Source organism: Lithobates pipiens, unplaced genomic scaffold (assembly GCF_037356315.1).
Source record: "Lithobates pipiens isolate NorthernLeopardFrog02 unplaced genomic scaffold, aLitPip1_a1.2 Scaffold_19, whole genome shotgun sequence".
Lineage (NCBI taxonomy): Eukaryota > Metazoa > Chordata > Amphibia > Anura > Ranidae > Lithobates > Lithobates pipiens.
This window is the reverse complement of record NW_027507764.1, coordinates 8,758,751-8,779,395: the sequence shown is the minus strand read 5'-3', so window position 1 is coordinate 8,779,395 and position 20,645 is coordinate 8,758,751. Positions and strand designations below refer to the sequence as shown.

Below are 20,645 nucleotides of genomic sequence, written 5' to 3'. Positions count from 1 at the left end.
GAAATTAAAGCTGTGATGTTCCCGGCGCTTTATTGATCCAGACGGCGGAGGCGGCTCTCCTCTCTCTCTGCATCACTGACTACACAGGGGACACAAGCACTGGATGCACGAGGGGACACAAGCACTGGCTGCACGAGGGGGACACAAGCACTGGCTGCACGAGGGGGACACAAGCACTGGCTGCACGAGGGGGACACAAGCACTGGCTGCACGAGGGGGACACAAGCACTGGCTGCACGAGGGAGACACAAGCACTGGCTGCACGAGGGGGACACAAACACTGGCTGCACGAGGGGGACACAAACACTGGCTGCACGAGGGGGACACAAACACTGGCTGCACGAGGGGACACAAACACTTATCTCTTTTTATCATGTCGCCAGTCTCTGACCACCTCCTGTACCATGTCGCCAGTCTCTGACCACCTCCTGTACCATGTCGCCAGTCTCTGACCACCTCCTGTACCATGTCGCCAGTCTCTGACCACCTCCTGTACCATGTCGCCAGTCTCTGACCACCTCCTGTACCATGTCGCCAGTCTCTGGCCACCTCCTGTACCATGTCGCCAGTCTCTGACCACCTCCTGTACCATGTCGCCAGTCTCTGGCCACCTCCTGTACCATGTCGCCAGTCTCTGGCCACCTCCTGAACCATGTCGCCAGTCTCTGGCCACCTCCTGAACCATGTCGCCAGTCTCTGGCCACCTCCTGAACCATGTCGCCAGTCTCTGGCCACCTCCTGAACCATGTCGCCAGTCTCTGGCCACCTCCTGAACCATGTCGCCAGTCTCTGGCCACCTCCTGAACCATGTCGCCAGTCTCTGGCCACCTCCTGAACCATGTCGCCAGTCTCTGGCCACCTCCTGAACCATGTCGCCAGTCTCTGGCCACCTCCTGAACCATGTCGCCAGTCTCTGGCCACCTCCTGAACCATGTCGCCAGTCTCTGGCCACCTCCTGAACCATGTCGCCAGTCTCTGGCCACCTCCTGAACCATGTCGCCAGTCTCTGGCCACCTCCTGAACCATGTCGCCAGTCTCTGGCCACCTCCTGAACCATGTCGCCAGTCTCTGGCCACCTCCTGAACCATGTCGCCAGTCTCTGGCCACCTCCTGAACCATGTCGCCAGTCTCTGGCCACCTCCTGAACCATGTCGCCAGTCTCTGGCCACCTCCTGAACCATGTCGCCAGTCTCTGGCCACCTCCTGTACCATGTCGCCAGTCTCTGGCCACCTCCTGTACCATGTCGCCAGTCTCTGGCCACCTCCTGTACCATGTCGCCAGTCTCTGGCCACCTCCTGTACCATGTCGCCAGTCTCTGGCCACCTCCTGTATAAAAATATTTTTTAAAAACAGTCATTTTCGAGGGGGCGTGGCCTGCTGCTGCATGGTGTAGGACGCTCTTTCTGTGAGCTCCGGCTGCCTATCATCCTTTCTACCATCCTTGCGGACCCGAGAGACTCCTTTACCCGCTACGCTACTCTGCCTCCCTCGGGAGAACCACCCGCGTTCATGTCGCCGCCAAAGAAATCCCAGGGAGCCCTTGCTAAGTTGGGAAAGTTTCGCGCGGATGCTCCGGACCTCGTGGAGGAAGATGGCGCCGCTCCGGGCCCGGCCGCCGAGAATCCTCCCTCAGGCGACACGGCGCGCATTCTTGAGGCCGTAACCCTCTGCCGAACCTCCCTCACCTCCAGGATAGAGGAGGTGAAGGTCGACATCTCCCTCATCCGCCAGGATATGCACAAATTGAGGGAGAGGGTCGGTGAAACGGAGCGCAGGCTGGGCCAGCTGGAGGATGACATCCCTCCCCTTCAGATCTCCACTGAACGACTGCAGCACCAGCTCACCGCTGTCCTGTGCAAACAGGACGAACTCGAGAACAGGATGCGACGCTGTAACCTTCGCTTTGTGGGGTTGCCGGAGAAGGCGGAGGGCTCTGACCCCCCCGCATTCCTTGAACGCCTGCTAATTGCCAACTTTGGCCGGGAGGCCTTCTCGTCCACCTTCGCTGTTGAGCGCGCCCATCGCCTAGCCTCAAGACCTCCGCCCCCAGGTGCCCCACCGCGAACATTCATCGCAAAGATGCTCAATTACCGCGATCGGGACGCGGTCCTGCGCCTCACCAGGGAGAAGGGTAATATCCCCTATGATGACAAACGTATCGCGGTGTTCCCGGACTTCTCCGCAGAGATTCAGAAGAAGAGGGCCCAGTTCACGGAAGTCAAGCGCCAACTCCGCATCCGTCATTTAGTGTATGCTATGATGTTCCCTGCTCGGCTCCGCGTGGTGCGTGATGGCAAGGCACACTTTTTTGAAGATCCCTCGGCTGCTCTTTCCTGGCTGGAGCAGCGCCCGGATGATGCCCCTGCCTGACCCTGCTGGTCTCTGTGTGACATCTATGTGGCCCTGCAGTTGTTCCTTCTCTGCAACAGTTAACCGTCAACCATGCCACTAGCCGTGAGTACCTTTGATTCCTTGTCACCCTCCCCTGGCACGTTGGGCCCCCCCTCTCCCCTGCTACTTTACAGAGCCTGCGTGCTTCTATTTGTACTTTGCATGCCCTTGCATGTGCTGCATGTCGCCCTGACTTTGCTTTCCCTGGGTCCCCTCGTCCCACAAACATTATTGCAGCCGGGGACATGGACACCGTGTTTGGCGAAGACCCTTCCATGCCGAACCCTCCTACCCGGCCGCACTGCACAGTTGACTTCTGTTCGCCCCCAATCCCGGCTGGGAAGGTGCCCGGTCACATATGCTCTACGCTCCTGGACGCCTCTCCTGCTACCCATGGTGGCCGGGCGCACTCCCCACTGCCATTTCAAGAAATGTTTCCCTGGCCGGCCTCAGTTCCCCTATGTTTTGCGGGCTACTGTGCACTTGGTTTGCCCTGCCGGTCCAGTGTAGGCACTGTACTGTTATTCTTTGTTTTTTTCAGTTCTTGTTTGTTGCTAACACACCATGTTTTTTTTCTGTTTGAATTTACCAATCCATGTCTGACAGATACTCTGCTACCTGTTCATGTATCTCATGTATTGCCTGTGCTACCTCTGGTATGTGTTTGTATTCTGGGGATAGCCCCCGTGATGGGTGGTGGTGGTGTACTCACCCTGTATGCCGCCCCTCGCGGGGGCTCCCACGGGCGGGTGGCTGGGGCACTCTGGGTACCACTTGTTTCATTATCCTGCACTGTGCCTTTCATTTGCTATGGCGACCCTTAAGGTAGTCACGTGGAATGTGCGTGGCCTGCGGGAGAGATCAAAGAGGGTTGCGGTGCTATCCCACCTTAAACAGTTACGGGCTGATGTAATGGTTCTGACTGAGACGCATATCACGGGCCAGCTGCAGTTATCCCTTAAAAAACCGTGGGTGGGATGGATGTATCATGCTCCCTATACTAACAATTCTAGTGGTGTTGCTGTCCTGGTGGCCAAATCTGTCCAATTTCGCCTACATGATTTACAATCCGATAGACGGGGTCGCTTTCTATTTTTGCATGTCACGATCGGGGGTCTTGAATTTTTGTTGTTAGCCTTCTACATTCCCCCACCTTTTCAATTTGAGGCCCTCCAGCAGGGAATTGATTTTATGCTGCAACATCCCTCTCTGCCGACTCTATGGCTGGGTGATTTTAATTCTGTAGTGTCCCCTGCCCTGGATAGACTTACCCGCTCCCCTGGTCCCTCTTCTCCCTCGGGTCGGACTAGATTCGGCAATTTTCTTGCCGAGTTTGCCTTGACAGACGTGTGGAGGTATAGTTATCCCACCCGTAGGGAGTACTCCTGCTTCACGCCAGCGCATGATGCAATGTCCAGGATAGACCTGATCCTGTGTTCCCCTACCCTGCTTCCCTGCTTTTTGGATGCTGGGATTGGGACTAGGGTCTTGTCCGATCACTCACCTTGCTGGGCCCGGTTTCGTCTACCCTCCGCTTCGGTATCCCGCCTGTGGAGGTTGAACCCGTTCTGGCTGACGGTCCTTCCTGATCTGGAGGCCGTTCAGAGGGAGTGGATTCATTATTTTCGGACTAATATGGACTCTGCACCGTTTGGGCTGGTCTGGGAAGCTTTTAAACTGCACGCCCGCATGTTTATGTCTACTCGTGTTAATCAGTTTAAGAAATCCTCGGGACTGGCGTTGCAGCAGGCCGAGGAGTTGCTGGGGGAGCTGGAGAGCGCGTTTCTTGCGCATCCCACTCCCTCCAACTCCTCTAAACTGAGACTACAGTCTAGACTCACCGATCAGCTGCACCTGGCTGGGGCGGAGAGGAAGGTCTTTTTCAGCAAGCAAAGAGTTTATGAATATGGAGAGAGGGCTGGGAAACTGCTGGCCCACATGGCACATCTGGACCACAGCCCTCCGGTTGTGGTGCAGCTCCTGTCTGCGGCGGGAGTCACGCTGTCGGATCCACAGGAGGTGGCTCAGGAGTTTCGGCGCTTTTATGCCGAATTATATACCTCTGAAGCTGATGGCTCCTTGGACGACTTGCGTGCCCTGCTGCAGACGGTTGACTTCCCGGTTCTCACGGACTCCCAGGTGGAGATTCTGGAGGCTCCCATCACAGAGGAGTGTATAGCAGAAGCGATAGCTTGCTTGCCACCTTCTAAGGCCCCAGGCTCAGATGGCCTTCCTCGGGAGTTTTACACCCAGTTTCAAGAGGCCCTGATCCCCAAGCTCCATCTGCTATACACCCACATATTTGATACCGGCGTACTCCCTCGCTCCATGAACGAAGCGCTGCTTGTCCTTATTCCCAAGCCGGGTAAGGACCCCCTCTCCCCCGAATCATACAGACCCATCTCGCTCCTACAGCTGGATGTTAAAATTCTGGCCAAAATTCTTGCTCTCAGACTCAACAAGGTAATACTCCATCTCATACACACGGATCAGACAGGCTTCATGCCCAGGAAAAATACTGCCTTTAACCTAAGACGACTGTTTATGAACCTACAGGCTTCTCACGACAATATTGGCTCTAGGGTTGTTGTTAGTTTGGATGCTGCTAAGGCGTTCGACTCGGTGGAGTGGGGGTATTTGTGGGAATGCTTGCACAGTTTTGGCTTTGGCCCTAAATTTGTGCGTTGGATACAGCTTCTTTACCAGGCCCCCACTGCCCGAGTTCTTGTCAATGGCCAGATCTCCAGCCCTTTTTCCCTGGCGACTGGCACGCGACAGGGCTGCCCCATTTCGCCCATGTTGTATGCATTGGCGGTGGAGCCCCTGGCGATTGCCATCAGAGCGCACCCGGGTATCCGCGGCCTCCGCGTGGGTCAGTTATCGGAGGTTATCAGCCTCTATGCGGATGATATGTTGCTATATTTGGAGGACGCTGGCCCCTCCCTGGCGGCGGTTTTGGAGGTGGTTCGCAGCTTCGGTGCTTTTTCGGGCCTCCGCATAAATTGGTCCAAGTCCCAAATTCTCCCCATCGATATCACAGCCCCCACTAGGGCGCAGGCCTTATTACCTCTCGAGTGTACGGACCGCATTAAATACCTTGGTGTACACTGCTCTCGCTCCCCCGCGGACTATGTTGGCCTCAACCTTGAGCCCCTTTACCCCCTTTTGAAACGGAAGACCCAGGTGTGGTCCAGGCTCCCCCTCGGGGTCATGGGCCGCCTGGGTCTCGTTAAAATGATTCTACTCCCTAAACTCCTTTACATTTTTTGGCATGCCCCACTTCATATACCGTCGCGACTGTTCCGTGATATGGAATCGATTCTCAACTCCTTTGTATGGGGCTCTTCCAGGCATAAGTTGGCCTGGCAGACCCTCAAGTGTCCGGTTCGTCTTGGCGGCGCTGCCCTCCCCGACCTGGAGCTGTACTACTTGGCCTCCCAGCTTTCCCACTTTTATTATTTGAACACGTATGACAAACTAAGGTACTCCCTCCTGGTGTGTGCCGTGATTACAGATGTCATTGCGCATCCCTTCCAAATACTCTTTTGCAGGCATAGAGCTGTCCCCTACCTGTCTTATAAGCACACTATGATTGCGCACCACTGCCGATTGTGGCGGGTGGTGCAGTCCAGATCTGGGGCCCCCCCCTTGCATGCACATACACCTCTCTGGGACACAATATGGATATGTAAAGGGGTCATATACCTGTCTCAATTTTATGCGAGTCACGGTGTTAAGACTTTTCAGGCTCTCAAGGATGAGTTTGGCCTCCCGAACCATCTGTTTTTCCGCTACCTGCAGGTCCGTCATGCACTGCAAACTCAGTTTGGTACTGCGCCCCCGATTCTGGTGCGTACCCCCCTGGCGAGCCTGGCTCTTGGCAGTGATTCGTATAAACTTACCTCCACCGTTTATGCACACCTCCTCACTCCTCGGGCTACGGCCCATGCTTATAGTCTTAAACCTAGATGGGAGGCTGACATTGGACCGATAGAAGACGAGCACTGGGGTGAGATGCTGTCGGTGTCGACGGAGGTCTCCCCCAGACTGTCGGATAGGCTGACTCACCTGTATATACTCCATCGCTCCTATGTCACCCCGGGAAGGTTGGCTAAGTACAAACCCGGTCTTGATCCTGCATGCCCCCGCTGCGGCGACCCAGCCAGTACGTTCTATCACCTCATCTGGACTTGTCCCCCCATTCAGAGGTATTGGGCTCAAATAATCCAATTCCTGCACGACCATATGGGGTCCCCCCTCACACTTTGCCCACGACAGTGTATCCTCGGCCTTCTCCCCCTTCAGGACGAAAGTAAATACCTTAGGATACTTTTACAAGAGGCTCTTTTCGCGGCTAGAATGCAGATTGCCCGACTGTGGCTCAGACCAGACCCCCCGACCCTCCAGCAGTGGAAGAGAGCTGTTAATCAGACTATACCCTACAAAAGACTTATTTATTCCAACCGAGGGTGCCCTGCCAAGTTCCATAAAATATGGGATGTGTGGCTGGATACTCCCCTTAGCTGCACTGGGTAGATGATGTATATTGGGGGGTGGCAACAATCCTCTCTACCAACTCTGTATGGGCACTTTACTATGTGTATACATGTATTACCCGTATTCATGATTTTTGTTTACGCTGTGTTTCTCTACCTGTCACTTCGAACATGGAGTGTATCCCTTTTCATGGTGTGAGGCGCCTGTTGCGCCTCATTTTTGTTTGAGTATTGTAATGTCATGTTTTTTCTTTTATGCTCAATAAACTTCACTTTGGTTAAAAAAAAAAAAACAGTCATTTTCGGTATCGGTGCTGTTTCGGTATCGGTTTCGGTTTTCGGCCTAGTGTATTTTTCATTTTCGGTATCGGTTTCGGCACCAAAAAACCCATTCGGTGCATCCCTAATATATATATATATATATAAACTTTTATTTTTTTATACTACTAATGGTGGAGATCAGCGACTTATAATGGCACTGTGGTAGTGCGGCGGACGATCTGACACTAACTGATGCTGGGGGGAACTGACTAGTGATGAACGAACTTCCGACGGGACGTTTCGCGAACGCGGACCGCGAACGCGGCCGATAGTTTGCGAACCGGAACGTTCGCGGCGGGCCCCATTGACTTCAATGGGAGGCGAACTTCGCAAACCTACAGGTCAAATTTGCAGCCACAAAATAATTAATAGCTGTGCAAACATAGTCCCACCACATGGCCAATGACATAACACATGTATGAGGTGAATCTGGGATCGACAACTACAAGCATTCTTTTTTTATATGGGAAATTGTTGTGACAATTCAGCACTGTGGAGCCCATGAAGGCAATGGAGGAGAGGGAAGGTCAGGGACCAGGGTAGGCAAAGAAGAGGGTGCAGGAGATGATCACCAGCAGCGTGACATACAGCAATGACACATGCACCGTGATAGAGTCATCTGACACCAGCACCGTGATAGAGAGCACTGACATCAGCAGCGTGACATACAGCAATGACACCTGCACCGTGATAGAGTCATCTGACACCAGCACCATGATAGAGAGCACTGACATCAGCAGCGTGACATAAAGCACTCACACCAGCACCGTGATATACAGCACTGACAGCAGCACCGTGATAGAGAGCACTGACATCAGCAGCGTGACATAAAGCACTCACACCAGCACCATGATATACAGCACTGACAGCAGCACCATGATAGAGAGCACTGACATCAGCAACGTGATATACAGCACTGACACCTGCACTGTAAGCAGCCCCAGGAGGAAGTCAGCATAGCACAGGGATGGTGGGAGCCCCTCATAATGAGCATAGCACAGGGATGGTGGGAGCACCTCAAAATATGCACAGCAGAGGTACAGCCCCAGGAGGAAGTCAGCACAGCACAGGGATGGTGGGAGCCCCTCATAATAAGCAGCCCCAGTAGAAATATGACACCGCTCAACCTCTTCAAAGAGGAGGGTACGGGCATATAGTACGGTGTCTTTTTTTGGACAAGGAAGTGAGCCAAATGAAGAAAGAAGGTCTCTGTGCTCGATTAAAAAAATTGTTTATAGACATATACATGGCCTACTGGTCACATGTGTTGAATTCCTCCGAGATCCATGCCTCATTCATTTTTAGAAATGTGAGGTAGTTAACACTGTCGTGAGCTAGGCGAGTACGCTTATCGGTCACGATCCCCCCTGCTGCACTGAACGTCCTTTCGGACAGGCAAACCAACAGTTCTATTGCAAATTGGGCAAGCTCTGGCCAGAGGTCAAGCCTGCCCACCCAGTAGTCCAGGGGTTCATCACTCCTCAGAGCGTCCACATTGGCCGTTAACCCGATGTAGTCGGACACCTGACGGTCTAGGCGTTCCCTGATGCTGGATCTGGATGACACCTGTCGATGGGTCGGCTGAAAGAATGACCTCATATCCGAAGTCACCAACACATCTTCAAACCGGCCTCTTCTTGCAGGCGCTGTTGGATTGGTACCCACAACTCCTTCTCTGGGAGTGGGAATTGCTCCTCTGCCAGCGCACGCAAAAGCAGAATGCAGCATTTCTCGAAGCAAGGCCTGGAAGTGCTGCATTCTGACAGCCCTCTGTGACGGCGGTAACATTTCCGCCATTTTGTTTTTGTACCAGGGGTCTAAGTACGTTGCCACCCAGTACTGGTCCTTGACCCTTATGCTTTTTATACGGGGGTCCCTATTAAAACACTGGAGCATGAAGGCCCCCATTTGCACTAAAGTGGAAGCGGTGTGGTGGCCTGGCTCCTGCTCATCATCCAGGATAATGTCGTCCTCTTCATTCTCCTCTCCCCATCCACGCACAACAGGGATCCCAGAAAGGTTTAAAGCATGCTCTTCTTGCTCCTCCTCATCTGCCCCGGCACCATCCTCCTCTGACTCCTCTTCAGACTCCTGTTGTTGACTTGTCTCAGATAGAGTAGCCCGCCCTGGGAATTCATCCAGCATTGCGACTTCCTCATCTTCCCGCTCCTGCTCCTCCACAGCTTGATCAATGACACAACGCAATGCACGCTCCATAAAGAAGGCATAAGGTACCATGTCACTGATGGTGCCATGGCTGCGACTGATCAATTTGGTGATCTCCTCAAATGGGCGCAGAAGTCTGCATGCATCGCGCATGAGCAGCCACTGGGGCGGTGAAAAAAAACCCAGCTCCCCAGAACCGGTTCTGCCGCAGAGTTCATACAGGTAGACGTTAACTGCACGTTTCTGCTGGAGCAGCCTATCAAGCATATAGAAGGTTGAGTTCCATCGCGTCGGGCAATCGCAAATAAGACGTCTGACCGGCAGATTGTGTCGCCGCTGAATGTCAGCAAGGCGAACCATGGCCGTGTAAGATCTTCTAAAATGGGCCGAGATTTTCCTTGCCTGCCGCAAGATGTCCTGGACCCCAGGGTATTTGACATGAAATCGCTGCACGACCAAGTTTAAGACGTGTGCCATGCATGGCACGTGCGTGATTTTGCCCTGTTTCAATGCGCTAAGCAGATTGGCACCGTTGTCACACACCACTTTACCAACTGTCAAATTGAGCGGTGTTAGCCACTGATCTGCCTGTGAACGCAAAGCTGAAAGGACAGTGTGGCTCTTGGCTTCCAGGCACAACAGACGCGGCATGGCAACGTCTCACCTGGCATGTCGAATAGGTTCTGGGGAGCTTGGACGGCGCAGCGGAAGAGACGCTAGCAGCGGAAAAGGAGGAGTCAGCTGAGGAGGAGAGGGAGGAGGATTGAGTAGGAGGAGGAGGAGAAGAAGAGTCAGCCCTGCATGCAATCCGTGGCGGTAAAACCAAATCTACACGGGTGCCACGGGTTACATGCTTGACGGCCTTCCCTGCCCGTGTTTGCTAGACCACGTGTCTGTGGTCAGATGTATCTTGGCACTGACACTGTGTGCCAGAGATACATTCACTTGCCGCTGAACATGGCCATATAGCTCTGGGATGCCCTTCTGTGAGAAATACTTCCTTCCTGGGACCTTCCATTGTGGTGTTCCAATTGCCACAAATTTGCGAAAGGCCTCTGAGTCCACCAGTTTATATGGCAGTAGTTGGCGGGCTATGAGTTCTGACAAGCCAGCCGTCAACCGTTGGGCAAGAGGGTTATCCGGCGTCATCATTTTTTTACGCTCGAACATTAGGCCCACGGAAGCCTGCCTTTTTGCAGAAAAACTTGAGCTTGGCGTGATGGAAGGTGGAGTGGAGGACAATTGTGAGAAGAGAGGAGAAGGAGAAGTAGAAGACGAGGCTGGACGGTGAGAGCCTGGAGTGTGGCTTTGTGTGTTCCGTTGCTCCCACTGGGCTCGGTGATGGCTGCTCATGTGCCTTCTTAAGGCGGTCGTCCCTAGGTGAGTGTTGGGCTTACCGCGACTAATGCGTTGACTGCAAAGATTGCAGATGGCAACGCTATTGTCAGCAGCGGACACGTTAAAAAAAGCCCACATTGCGGAGCCATGTGCCGGTGTCCTGTGAGCGCCAGATGTGACCGTACATGGTCGATGACTCGCTCCTGATACATTTGCAGTCTGCTTTGTCCCTCCTGTGCAATGTAAGTTATTGCTGCTTCTCCTTCCTATCTGCTGGTCCATATCTCCCTCTGAACTCCCCTCCTCTTCCTCTCTTGTGGGCACCCACGTGACATCCCTAGACATGTCATCATCAACGTCACCTTCCCCACCGCTATAAGTAGAGATCTCGGAGTAGGCAGCAACACCGGGGACCAACCTCCTCCTTGGGCTGATCTGGGTACTGTCGTCAGACTGCTGAGTAGCGGTTGTTGCTACCTCCTCTTCCTGATCCAATACCAAGAGTGGCTGCGCATCAGAAATGTCTTGATATGGATCGGAAAATAATTCCTGTGACTCAAGCGGAAGGTATGTGGTGGTGGTGGTGGTGGTGGTGGTTTGTTGTTGGTGGTAGTGTCTTTGGGGGTGCACATAGCAGAGAGTGAAGAAGAGGGTGCAGATCGAGAGGATGAGGAGGGTGCAGAAGAGTAAGGCTGAGTGAGCCACTCAACCAAGTCTGGTGCGTCCTTTAAAGTAATTGAACGCACCTTCTGCAACTTCCCACTTTGGCTAAAGCCTGTTGCTCCTGCCCTACCCCTACCACCCCTGCGGAAGAGCCTGCCTTTTCCTCTGCCTGTCATTTTTTAAATGACCCTGTGACAAAACTCTCAGTCCCTATACCGATGAAGGACTGCTGCAGTATAGGGCAGCGGTCAGCAGTAGTGCACCTCAACCCTATGTATTGTGGACCGATACCAGTCCTTATAGAATGGCAGACTGTACCTCACTCAACCCTATGTACTGTAATACCCTATACCTTACCAGTCCTTATAAGGACCTTTGTGGACCAAGTAGGTTGTGTGTGAGTGATTAGCAGACTGTACATCAGTCCCTATACCGATGAAGGACTGCTGCAGTATAGGGCAGCGGTCAGCAGTAGTGCACCTCAACCCTATGTATTGTGGACCGATACCACTCCTTATAGAATGGCAGACTGTACCTCACTCAACCCTATGTACTGTAGCACCCTAGACAGACCAAGTTACCAGTCATTTCTTCATAAGTATAGGCTGATATGTATTCTGCTACATGTTTTTGGTAAAAAAAAAAAAAAAAATCCCAATAAGCGTATATTGATTGGTTTGCACAAAGGTTATTGCGTCTACAAACTACGGGATAGATTTATGAAATTTTTTATTTTTTTTATACTAGTAATGATGGCGATCAATGACTTAACAACGACTGTGATATTGCGGCAGACAGTCTGACACTAACTGACACTTTGCAGGAACCACTGACACTAATACAGTGATCAGTGCTAAAAATATGCACTGTCACTGAACTAACCGGGTTGAACTGGATGGACTGGTGTCTTTGTTCAACCTTACTAACTATTAGGGGTGCAACGGATCAAAAAACTCACGGATCGGATCGTTCCTCGGATCAGAGTCACGGATCGGATCATTTTTCGGATCAGCAAATAATAATTGAATTTGCAAAAACCTGTGAAAATTCCACCACCATATAGTCCCCACTGTAATATCCACAATCTCCCCCACTGTAATATTGGCTGAACATGGCTGGGTACGGCTGAGCATGGCTGGGTATGACAGAGTATGGCTGGGTATGGCAGAGTATGGCTGGGTATGACAGAGTATTACAGGGTATGGCAGAGTATTGGCAGGATATTGGCAGAGTATTGGCAGGGTATGGCAGAGTATGGTAGAGTATTGGCAGGGTATGGCAGAGTATGGCAGAGTATTGGCAGGGTATTTGCAGAGGATTGGCAGAGTATTGGCAGGGTATTGCAGAGTATTGGCAGCGTATTGCAGAGTAGGCTGTCAAAGAGCAGCACTGTGGGCACTACAGATGCAGCCCACAGCGCTGCATCCATCCGATCTCTCCCCCTCCACTGTACAGATTAGAGAGAGGAATCGGTGTCATGACATGACGCCGGTTTGTTTACAAGTGATCGCTCTGTCATTTGACGGAGCGATCACATTGTAAACGGCCTGGGTGTAGAAAGATGGCTGCCACTTCGGAGCTAGGCCGAAGCCACGGCCTTTCCTAAGGCTGTGACCGCGGTGCCAATCCGAGCGTGGTCACCTGTTCGGATCATGGATCGGTGACAATCCGTTGCACCCCTACTAACTATGTAATTATGTAACTAATGACACTGGCTAGGAAGGGGTTAAACATCTAGGGTGATAGGGGTAAAATGTGTGCCTAGCCAGTGTTTATGCGTACTGTGTACTGCTTTCACTAAGGGAAGTGATGGACTTATTTCCCTGCTTTACCATGTCAGAACAGAACTCTGTATTGTTTGCATAGGCGGAGCTCTGTCCTGTGTCTCTGCCCGACGATTGGCGGGTGCCGGAGGACATCCAGTGCCCGGCACCCGCAGATAGGCTTCTGCTGTGAGTTATCAAAGCAGAAGTGGGCTGCAGGTGAAAGGCACACGCCCCCTGCAGGCGGAAGTGCAGAATCACATATATATATATAGATATATATACATGATTCTGCACAGGAGGGCCGCCATGTAGCAGTAAATCTACTATAGGGCGGGTCTTAAGTGATTGAAACTCACAACAGCTGAGTCAGCAGAGGAGGGACTCCTCTCTCACCATGTGCCACCATAAGGGGTACGGGGCTCCCCTTATTATCCATACAAGATCCAAAGGGGCTGGTAATGGGCAGGGGGGGCTACTCATGCCATTTTTCTCAATGATTTTCACCCATATTACCGGAACCAGATATTACATTAAAACCGCAAGCAGTTTTAAATGACTTTTTTTCCTTTAGTTGTCATTTTGTGCAGGGACTGTTCTAAACACGGGAAACACGTGGCACTTCACAGACATACTATAGACACCCCCCAGGCACGATATTTAAAGGAATATTTCACTTTTTTTTCACTTTAATTGTGATTAAAATCAGTGCTCCCAAAAAAACTGCCATTTTTAAAAACATTTTAGGCATTGACCCATGTCCCCTGGGGCAGGAGCCAGGTCTCCAAACCCTTTTTAGGACAACATCTTGCATATTAGCCATTAAAATTAGCATTTTTTATTTCGAACGTTCGAGTCCCATAGACTTCAATGGGGTTCTAAAGTTCACCCGAATTTGCGCTCCGTTCGAAAGTTCTGGTGCGAACCGAACCTGGGGTGTTCGGCTCATCCCTATTCAGGAATCTGGCCAGCCAGTGGACCCGCCCCGGCTGGTCGCTCGGGTCTCCCGGAGGATGGGGGACCCGGGCAGGGGGAAACGTTCCCTCCCGGTCCTTGTGATAATGGCCGAGCGGCTGCTCAGCCACATCGGTTGTTATCACCTAAAAGCTAACCGCCAGCTCTAAAAAATGGCATGGGTACAACTACTTTCTCAAAACGATGTACAGGTTTGTTGTTTTGTGGGAAGTGGTTAAAAAGTTGATGTAACGGTGCACGGGCACCACCTCTCCTGTCCATCTGTCCGGCCCTCTAATCTACATGGGGGGATTGATTTCAAAGGTGTTTTTTTTAAGCACATGATTAGAGCCTGAGGCTCTAATTGGCTTCAAAAAAGCATGGGCTAAAAAAGGGGCGCTAATGTCACTCAAGTGGGTGGGCTTGGGGAGCACTGCTCTGTGCCCTGAGCCCACCCACTTGTGTGACATTAGCAAATTGACATTTGCTAACGTCTTCCTGTTTCTCCTCCTGGTCGATCAGGAAGCAGCTCCTGAGACCCCATTGGCTGGGAGTCCGAAAACCGCATTGGCTGGGAGGAGAAGACGGAGGGGGGACATGGAGGCCGAGACATGGCGAAGAAAGAGGGGGGAAGCCACCGCCGATGGAATCGAACATGGTGAGCCAGATACCGGGGGGAGGGGGTTGTAGATATGGAGTGCAATGGCTGGCTGGAACAATGGGGGGGGGGGGGAGTCAGAACCCCCCCCCCCCCGACCGATGGAGCACCAGCTGCAACTGAGTTAAACAGTAATTTAATTAACATAAAAACATAAACATCCCACAATGGTTCAATAAAGTTGAGGTAAAGTGGACACAATATTTATCACATCTCCAAGGGGATTAGCAGACAGACAGAAACAATAGGTGACTCAATTGACAATGGACATTCACACCTAAGAGGCACACAATGAGGCATTAAACCAGGGGTCTCAAACTGGGGGCCCTCCAGCTGTTGTGAAACTACAAGTCCCATCATGCCTCTGCCTGTGGGAGTCATGCTTGTAACTGTCAGCCTTGCAATGCCTCATGGGACTTGTAGTTTTGCAACAGCTGGAGGGCCGCCAGTTTGAGACCCCTGCATTAAACAATGAGAGAAAAACACCTTAATAAACAGATTATACATAGCAGAAGGAGACCTCAGCATCAGGTTGGTTTAAAATGATTATAATCTTCTGCTTAGAGTCTCTGAGTATAGGAAGGGGTTGAAGCAGTCATTGCTGGTTTGGGCACAGAGGCCCCTTATCTCTATCCAGGTCTAGTTCCCCAGAGTCTGTGTGTTTCAGGGAGACATGGACCAAAATCCAAAGCAAAACCACTCCAAAGATCCCCCAGGCACATACCTCCCAAAGAATAGAGCCCCGAAAAAGCCAGGGCCCATAGTCAGTAGGCTAAAGGTTACCTCCTGGTTGGGTCTGTCACGAAGGCCATACGTACTCTGTAGGGATGAGCTTCGTGTTCGAGTCGAACATACGTTCGACTCGAACATCGGCTGTTCGCCCGTTCGGCGAATTCCGAACATTATGGGCCGTTCGCGCCAAATTCGTGTGGCGCTCACGGCCCTCAATGCACTGCGATGGCGCAGTGCATTGCTGGCTCATGATTGGCCAAGCATGCACTGTGACCCCGCATGCTTGGCCAATCACAGCGCCGGCAGCGAGGAGAGCCATGATTGGCCACAGGCAGGATGCCTGTGGCCAATCATAGCTCAGGCTGTGTAGTACACGCCCCACACTATATAAGGCTGCCAGCGCGGCGGCCTTGTGTAGTGTGTTGGCGTCTGAAGCAGTTAGTGGGTGTTCTGTGTATCTTCAACACAGTATACACCGATCGTTATCGGCCGATTTTTTGATCTTGCTCTTCTGTAGTGGTTGTTGTCTGCGTGCCCTGACCGCAGTATACACCGCTATATTCACCTCACCTATATAGCTAGCGATATATCTATCTTTTATAATAGAGCTTGCAGTCAGTGTTAGGAGCTTGTGCGTGCTGTCTGCGTGCTCTGTACCCAGTACACACCGCTATATCCACCTACATAGCTCTTCTCTATTTGAGCCATCTGCCATCTGCAGGAGTTATTGGAAGTTGTGTGTGCCTCCAGCACAGCACAGTATACACCTGTATTTACCCTTTATTGCTGGTGTTCTATAATAAAGGCATCTGCAGGAGTTAGTGGGTGTTGTGTGCCTCCAGCACAATATACACCTGTATCTACCCTTTATTGCTGTTCTCTAATAGAGCCATCTGCAAGGCTTAGTGGGTGTTGTGTGCCTCCAGTACAGTATACCCCTTTATCTCTGGTGTTCTATAATAAAGGCATCTGCAGGAGTTAGTGGGTGTTGTGTGCCTCCAGCACAATATACACCTGTATCTACCATTTATTGCTGTTCTCTAATAGAGCCATCTGCAGGGCTTAGTGGGTGTTGTGTGCCTCCAGTACAGTATACCCCTTTTTCTCTGGTGTTCTATAATAAAGGCATCTGCAGGAGTTAGTGGGTGTTGTGTGCCTCCAGCACAATATACACCTGTATCTACCCTTTATTGCTGTTCTCTAATAGAGCCATCTGCAGGGCTTAGTGGGTGTTGTGTGCCTCCAGCACAATATACACTACCCAACTGCTGTTTTACCCAACTCCCTTCAGGCCATTACCATGTCTGGAAGGCCAGCAAGGAGAGGCAGACAGGCGCGAGCCGATAAAAGAGGGCAAGCAGGCTCTGTGTCTAGAGACAACAGTGCTGGTCGTGGACGCGGTGCATTGTCATCAGCACGTGGCCATGGGACACGCTTGTCCTTCTTTTCGGCAGCTGGACATGTTGAGCCGCAACATGTCAACGACTTGGTAGAGTGGATGACCAAGCCCTCTTCATCCTCCTCATCCTCTCTCACCCAGTCTCAGGGTACTAGCAAAGCAGCTGCCAACGCATCGTCTTCCCTCCTCTCAATGTCATCATCAGTGACTCCTTCCCTAGACCCACCACGTCCTCCTGAGGAGTCTCCTGAACTCTTTGAGCACAGTGTTGGGTACATGCTCCAGGAGGATGCCCAGTGTTTTGTAGGCTCTGATGATGACACTCAGCTAGAGGAAGGCAGTAGCGTGAATGCAGAGAGAGGGGATGCTCAAGAAGGACATCAATCTGGCAGTCATGTTCCACAAGCTGCAGCATACTGCCAGGTTTGCTACAGCGATGAAGAGGGAGGGGGTGATGAGGGCACTGACTCCACGTGGGTGCCTGGAAGGAGGGAGGAGGAGGAGGAGGAGGAGGCACATGTCCAACGAGGCAGGATGCCCTCCGGGGGCCAGCTTAGGGGCAGCACACCGACTGAATCACACCGCAGAGCTCTGCCTGCGCAGAGCGCTTCCTCTGCGCGTTATTCTAAAAGTTCTTTGGTGTGGGCCTTTTTTGAGACGAGTGCATCAGATCGCACCGCTGCTATTTGCAACATATGTCTCAAGCGTATCTCATATGTTGACCTGCCATGCAGCTCGTTGGCAAGCGTACCTCAAAGACCCACACCAAAGAACAAAGCGGACCTCTCCTTGCCCCTCATCAGCTGGCATCTCCAACCCCACTAGACCTTCAGTCCTCTCTGAAACCTGCTCTGAGAGGAATGAAGGTGTAGAATTAGGTGTGTCACAGCCAAGTGCTTCCGGGAACTCTGCTAGTGGTACATCCACATCCGATTATAGCAGGCAAACGTGGGTGCCTGGTAGGAGAGAGGAGGAGGAGGCACATGTCCAATGAGGCAGGATGCCCTCCGGGTGCCAGCTTAGGGGCAGCACACCGACTGAATCACACCGCAGAGCTCCGCCTGTGCAGGGCACTGCCTCTGCGCGTTATTCTAAAAGTTCTTTGGTGTGGGCCTTTTTTGAGACGAGTGCATCAGATCGCACCGCTGCTATTTGCAACATATGTCTCAAGCGTATCTCGCGTGGCCAAAACATCAGCCGCTTGGGCACCACATGCTTGACCAGACATATGCAGCTCGTTGGCAAGCGTACCTCAAAGACCCACACCAAAGAACAAAGCGGACCTCTCCTTGCTCCTCATCAGCTGGCATCTCCAACCCCACTAGACCTTCAGTCCTCTCTGAAAGCTGCTCTGAGAGGAATGAAGGTGTAGAATTAGGTGTGTCACAGCCAAGTGCTTCCGGGCACTCTGCTAGCGGTACACCCACGTCCGATTATAGCAGGCAAATGTCCCTGCCCCAGCTGCTGGACTGGCGAAAGAAGTTCACTCCCAGCCATCCACATGCCCAGCGGTTGAATGCTAGCTTGGCTAAATTGCTAGCACTTCAACTGCTGCCTTTTCAGTTGGTAGACTCGGCCCCCTTCCGTGAGTTTGTACAATGTGCGGTTCCTCAGTGGCAGGTCCCCAAACGCCACTTTTTCTCACGGAAGGCGATTCCGGCTCTCTACCGGCATGTGGAAGGCAATGTCCTTGCCTCGCTGGACAGGGCGGTCAGCGGTAAGGTGCATATTACCGCTGACTCATGGTCCAGCAGGCATGGACAGGGACGTTACCTGTCTTTCACGGCCCATTGGGTCACTCTTCTGGCAGCTGGGAAGGATGCAGGACAAGGTGCAGTAGTGTTGGAGTTTGTTCCGCCACCACGCCTCCAAAATGCTACTATTGGTTGTGACACACCTCTCTCCTCCACCCCCTCCTCTTCTCCTTCCTCCATGGCCTCTTCCAGTGCTCTGTCCTCAGAACCAGCGGTGCTCCGTAGGCGTTCCAGGGGCTACGCAAGTACGCAGGCAAAACGATTGCCATGCCGTGCTTGCGCTGGTTTGTTTGGGGGACAGGAGCCACACTGGGGCGGATATTTTGTCAGCTCTGCAGGGGCAGGCCGAGAGGTGGTTGATGCCACGCCAGCTTAAGCCAGGAATGGTGGTTTGCGACAATGGCACCAACCTCCTCTCCGCCCTCCGACAGGGACAACTGACCCATGTGCCCTGTGTAGCTCACGTCCTTAACCTGGTGGTGCAGCGGTTCTTGGGCAGGTACCTGGGATTACAGGATGTCCTGAAACAGGCCAGGAAAGTCTGAGTGCATTTCCGACGATCATTTAATGCCTGTGCTCGGCTGACTGAGCTCCAAAAGGAGTTGAACCTGCCCAAGAACCGCCTTATATGTGACATGCCCACCAGGTGGAACTCAACGTTGGCCATGCTGCAGCGGCTGCAAACGCAGAAGAGGGCCATCAATGAGTACCTGTGCGACTACGGCACCAGGACAGGGTCAGGGGAGCTCGGTTTTTTCTCACCACGCCAGTGGGGCATGATCAGGGATGCATGCACTGTCCTGTCACCGTTTGAGCAGGCCACAAGGATGGTGAGCAGTGACAGTGCATGCATCAGTGACACTGTACCTCTTGTCCACCTGTTGGAGCATACGCTGCATGGAATAATGGACAGGGCACTTGAAGCAGAACAGAGGCAGGAAGAGGAGGACTTCCTTGCCTCTCAAGGCCCCCTTTATCCAGACAGTGTTCCTGCTGTGCCACCCATCACACAGGAAGGATGAGGAGGAGGAAGAGGAGGAGGAGGATGATTGTGTCAGCATGGTGGTGGAGGCTGGCACTCAGCAACAGCAGCAGCAGTCTTGTAGGGATGATTTACAGTCCCAAGGAACCCATGGACTTGTACGTGGCTGGGAGGAGGTAGCTGTGGATCATGTTGTCCTTAGTGACCCAGAGGACTCCGGACCGAATGCCTCAGCTAACCTACGCTGCATGGCCTCCCTGATCCTGCAAAGCCTGCGGAAGGATCCTCGTATTCTTCGGATCAAGGAGAGGGACCATTACTGGCTGGCCACTCTCCTTGATCCACAGTACAAGGGTAAGGTTGCCGACCTTATCTTTCCATCGCAGAGGGAGCAGAGGATGAGACATCTCCGGGAGGCCTTGCAGAAAGGTCTGTGCAACACATTCCCAGAGACTGGGAGGTTACAAACTCCTGGACCTGGACAACGTGTTGCTGAGGCATCGGTCAGAAGGAGCGGTGGAGAAGGTGGCCGTCTGACTGATGCTTTCAGACAATTTTTTAGTCCGCAGCCCCAAGGTATGATCGGTTCCAGCAACCATCGCCAGAGTCTGATTTACATGGTGCAGGAATACCTAGGGGCAAGGTCAGACTTGGACACCTTTGCCACCGAAAATCCTCTGGCTTACTGGGTCTTGAGGATGGATCACTGGCCAGAGCTTGCACAGTATGCAATTGAGCTACTGGCCTGTCCTGCATCCAGCGTTCTTTCGGAACGCACCTTCAGTGCTGCTGGTGGCTTTGTTACCGATCACAGGGTGCGCCTGTCCACCGAATCAGTTGATCGACTGACCTTCATCAAGATGAATCAGTCTTGGATCACCCACAGCTACCAAGCACCTGAAGCTGATGTAACCGAATCTTTTTTTTTTTAAATATCACATCCCTTCAAGACTGCCTATGCTGATGCTGAGTGACTGTCCTGTTATGTTGATTGTCTATCCTCTTCCTCCTCCGCTGATATGTTGGA

The 20,645-nt window shown here is 52.4% G+C and overlaps 1 protein-coding gene across 1 annotated transcript in view; it reads left to right on the top strand.

Annotated features, from left to right (window-relative positions):
• LOC143997900 (uncharacterized) overlaps nucleotides 1-20,645 on the top strand; it is a 122,840-nt gene that overhangs the window by 69,230 nt on the left and 32,965 nt on the right. Inside the window, exon 7 of the mRNA XM_077493722.1 lies at nucleotides 4,109-5,575. Coding sequence (XP_077349848.1) covers nucleotides 4,109-5,575 — 1,467 coding nt within the window. The remainder of the gene's footprint in view (nucleotides 1-4,108; nucleotides 5,576-20,645) is intronic.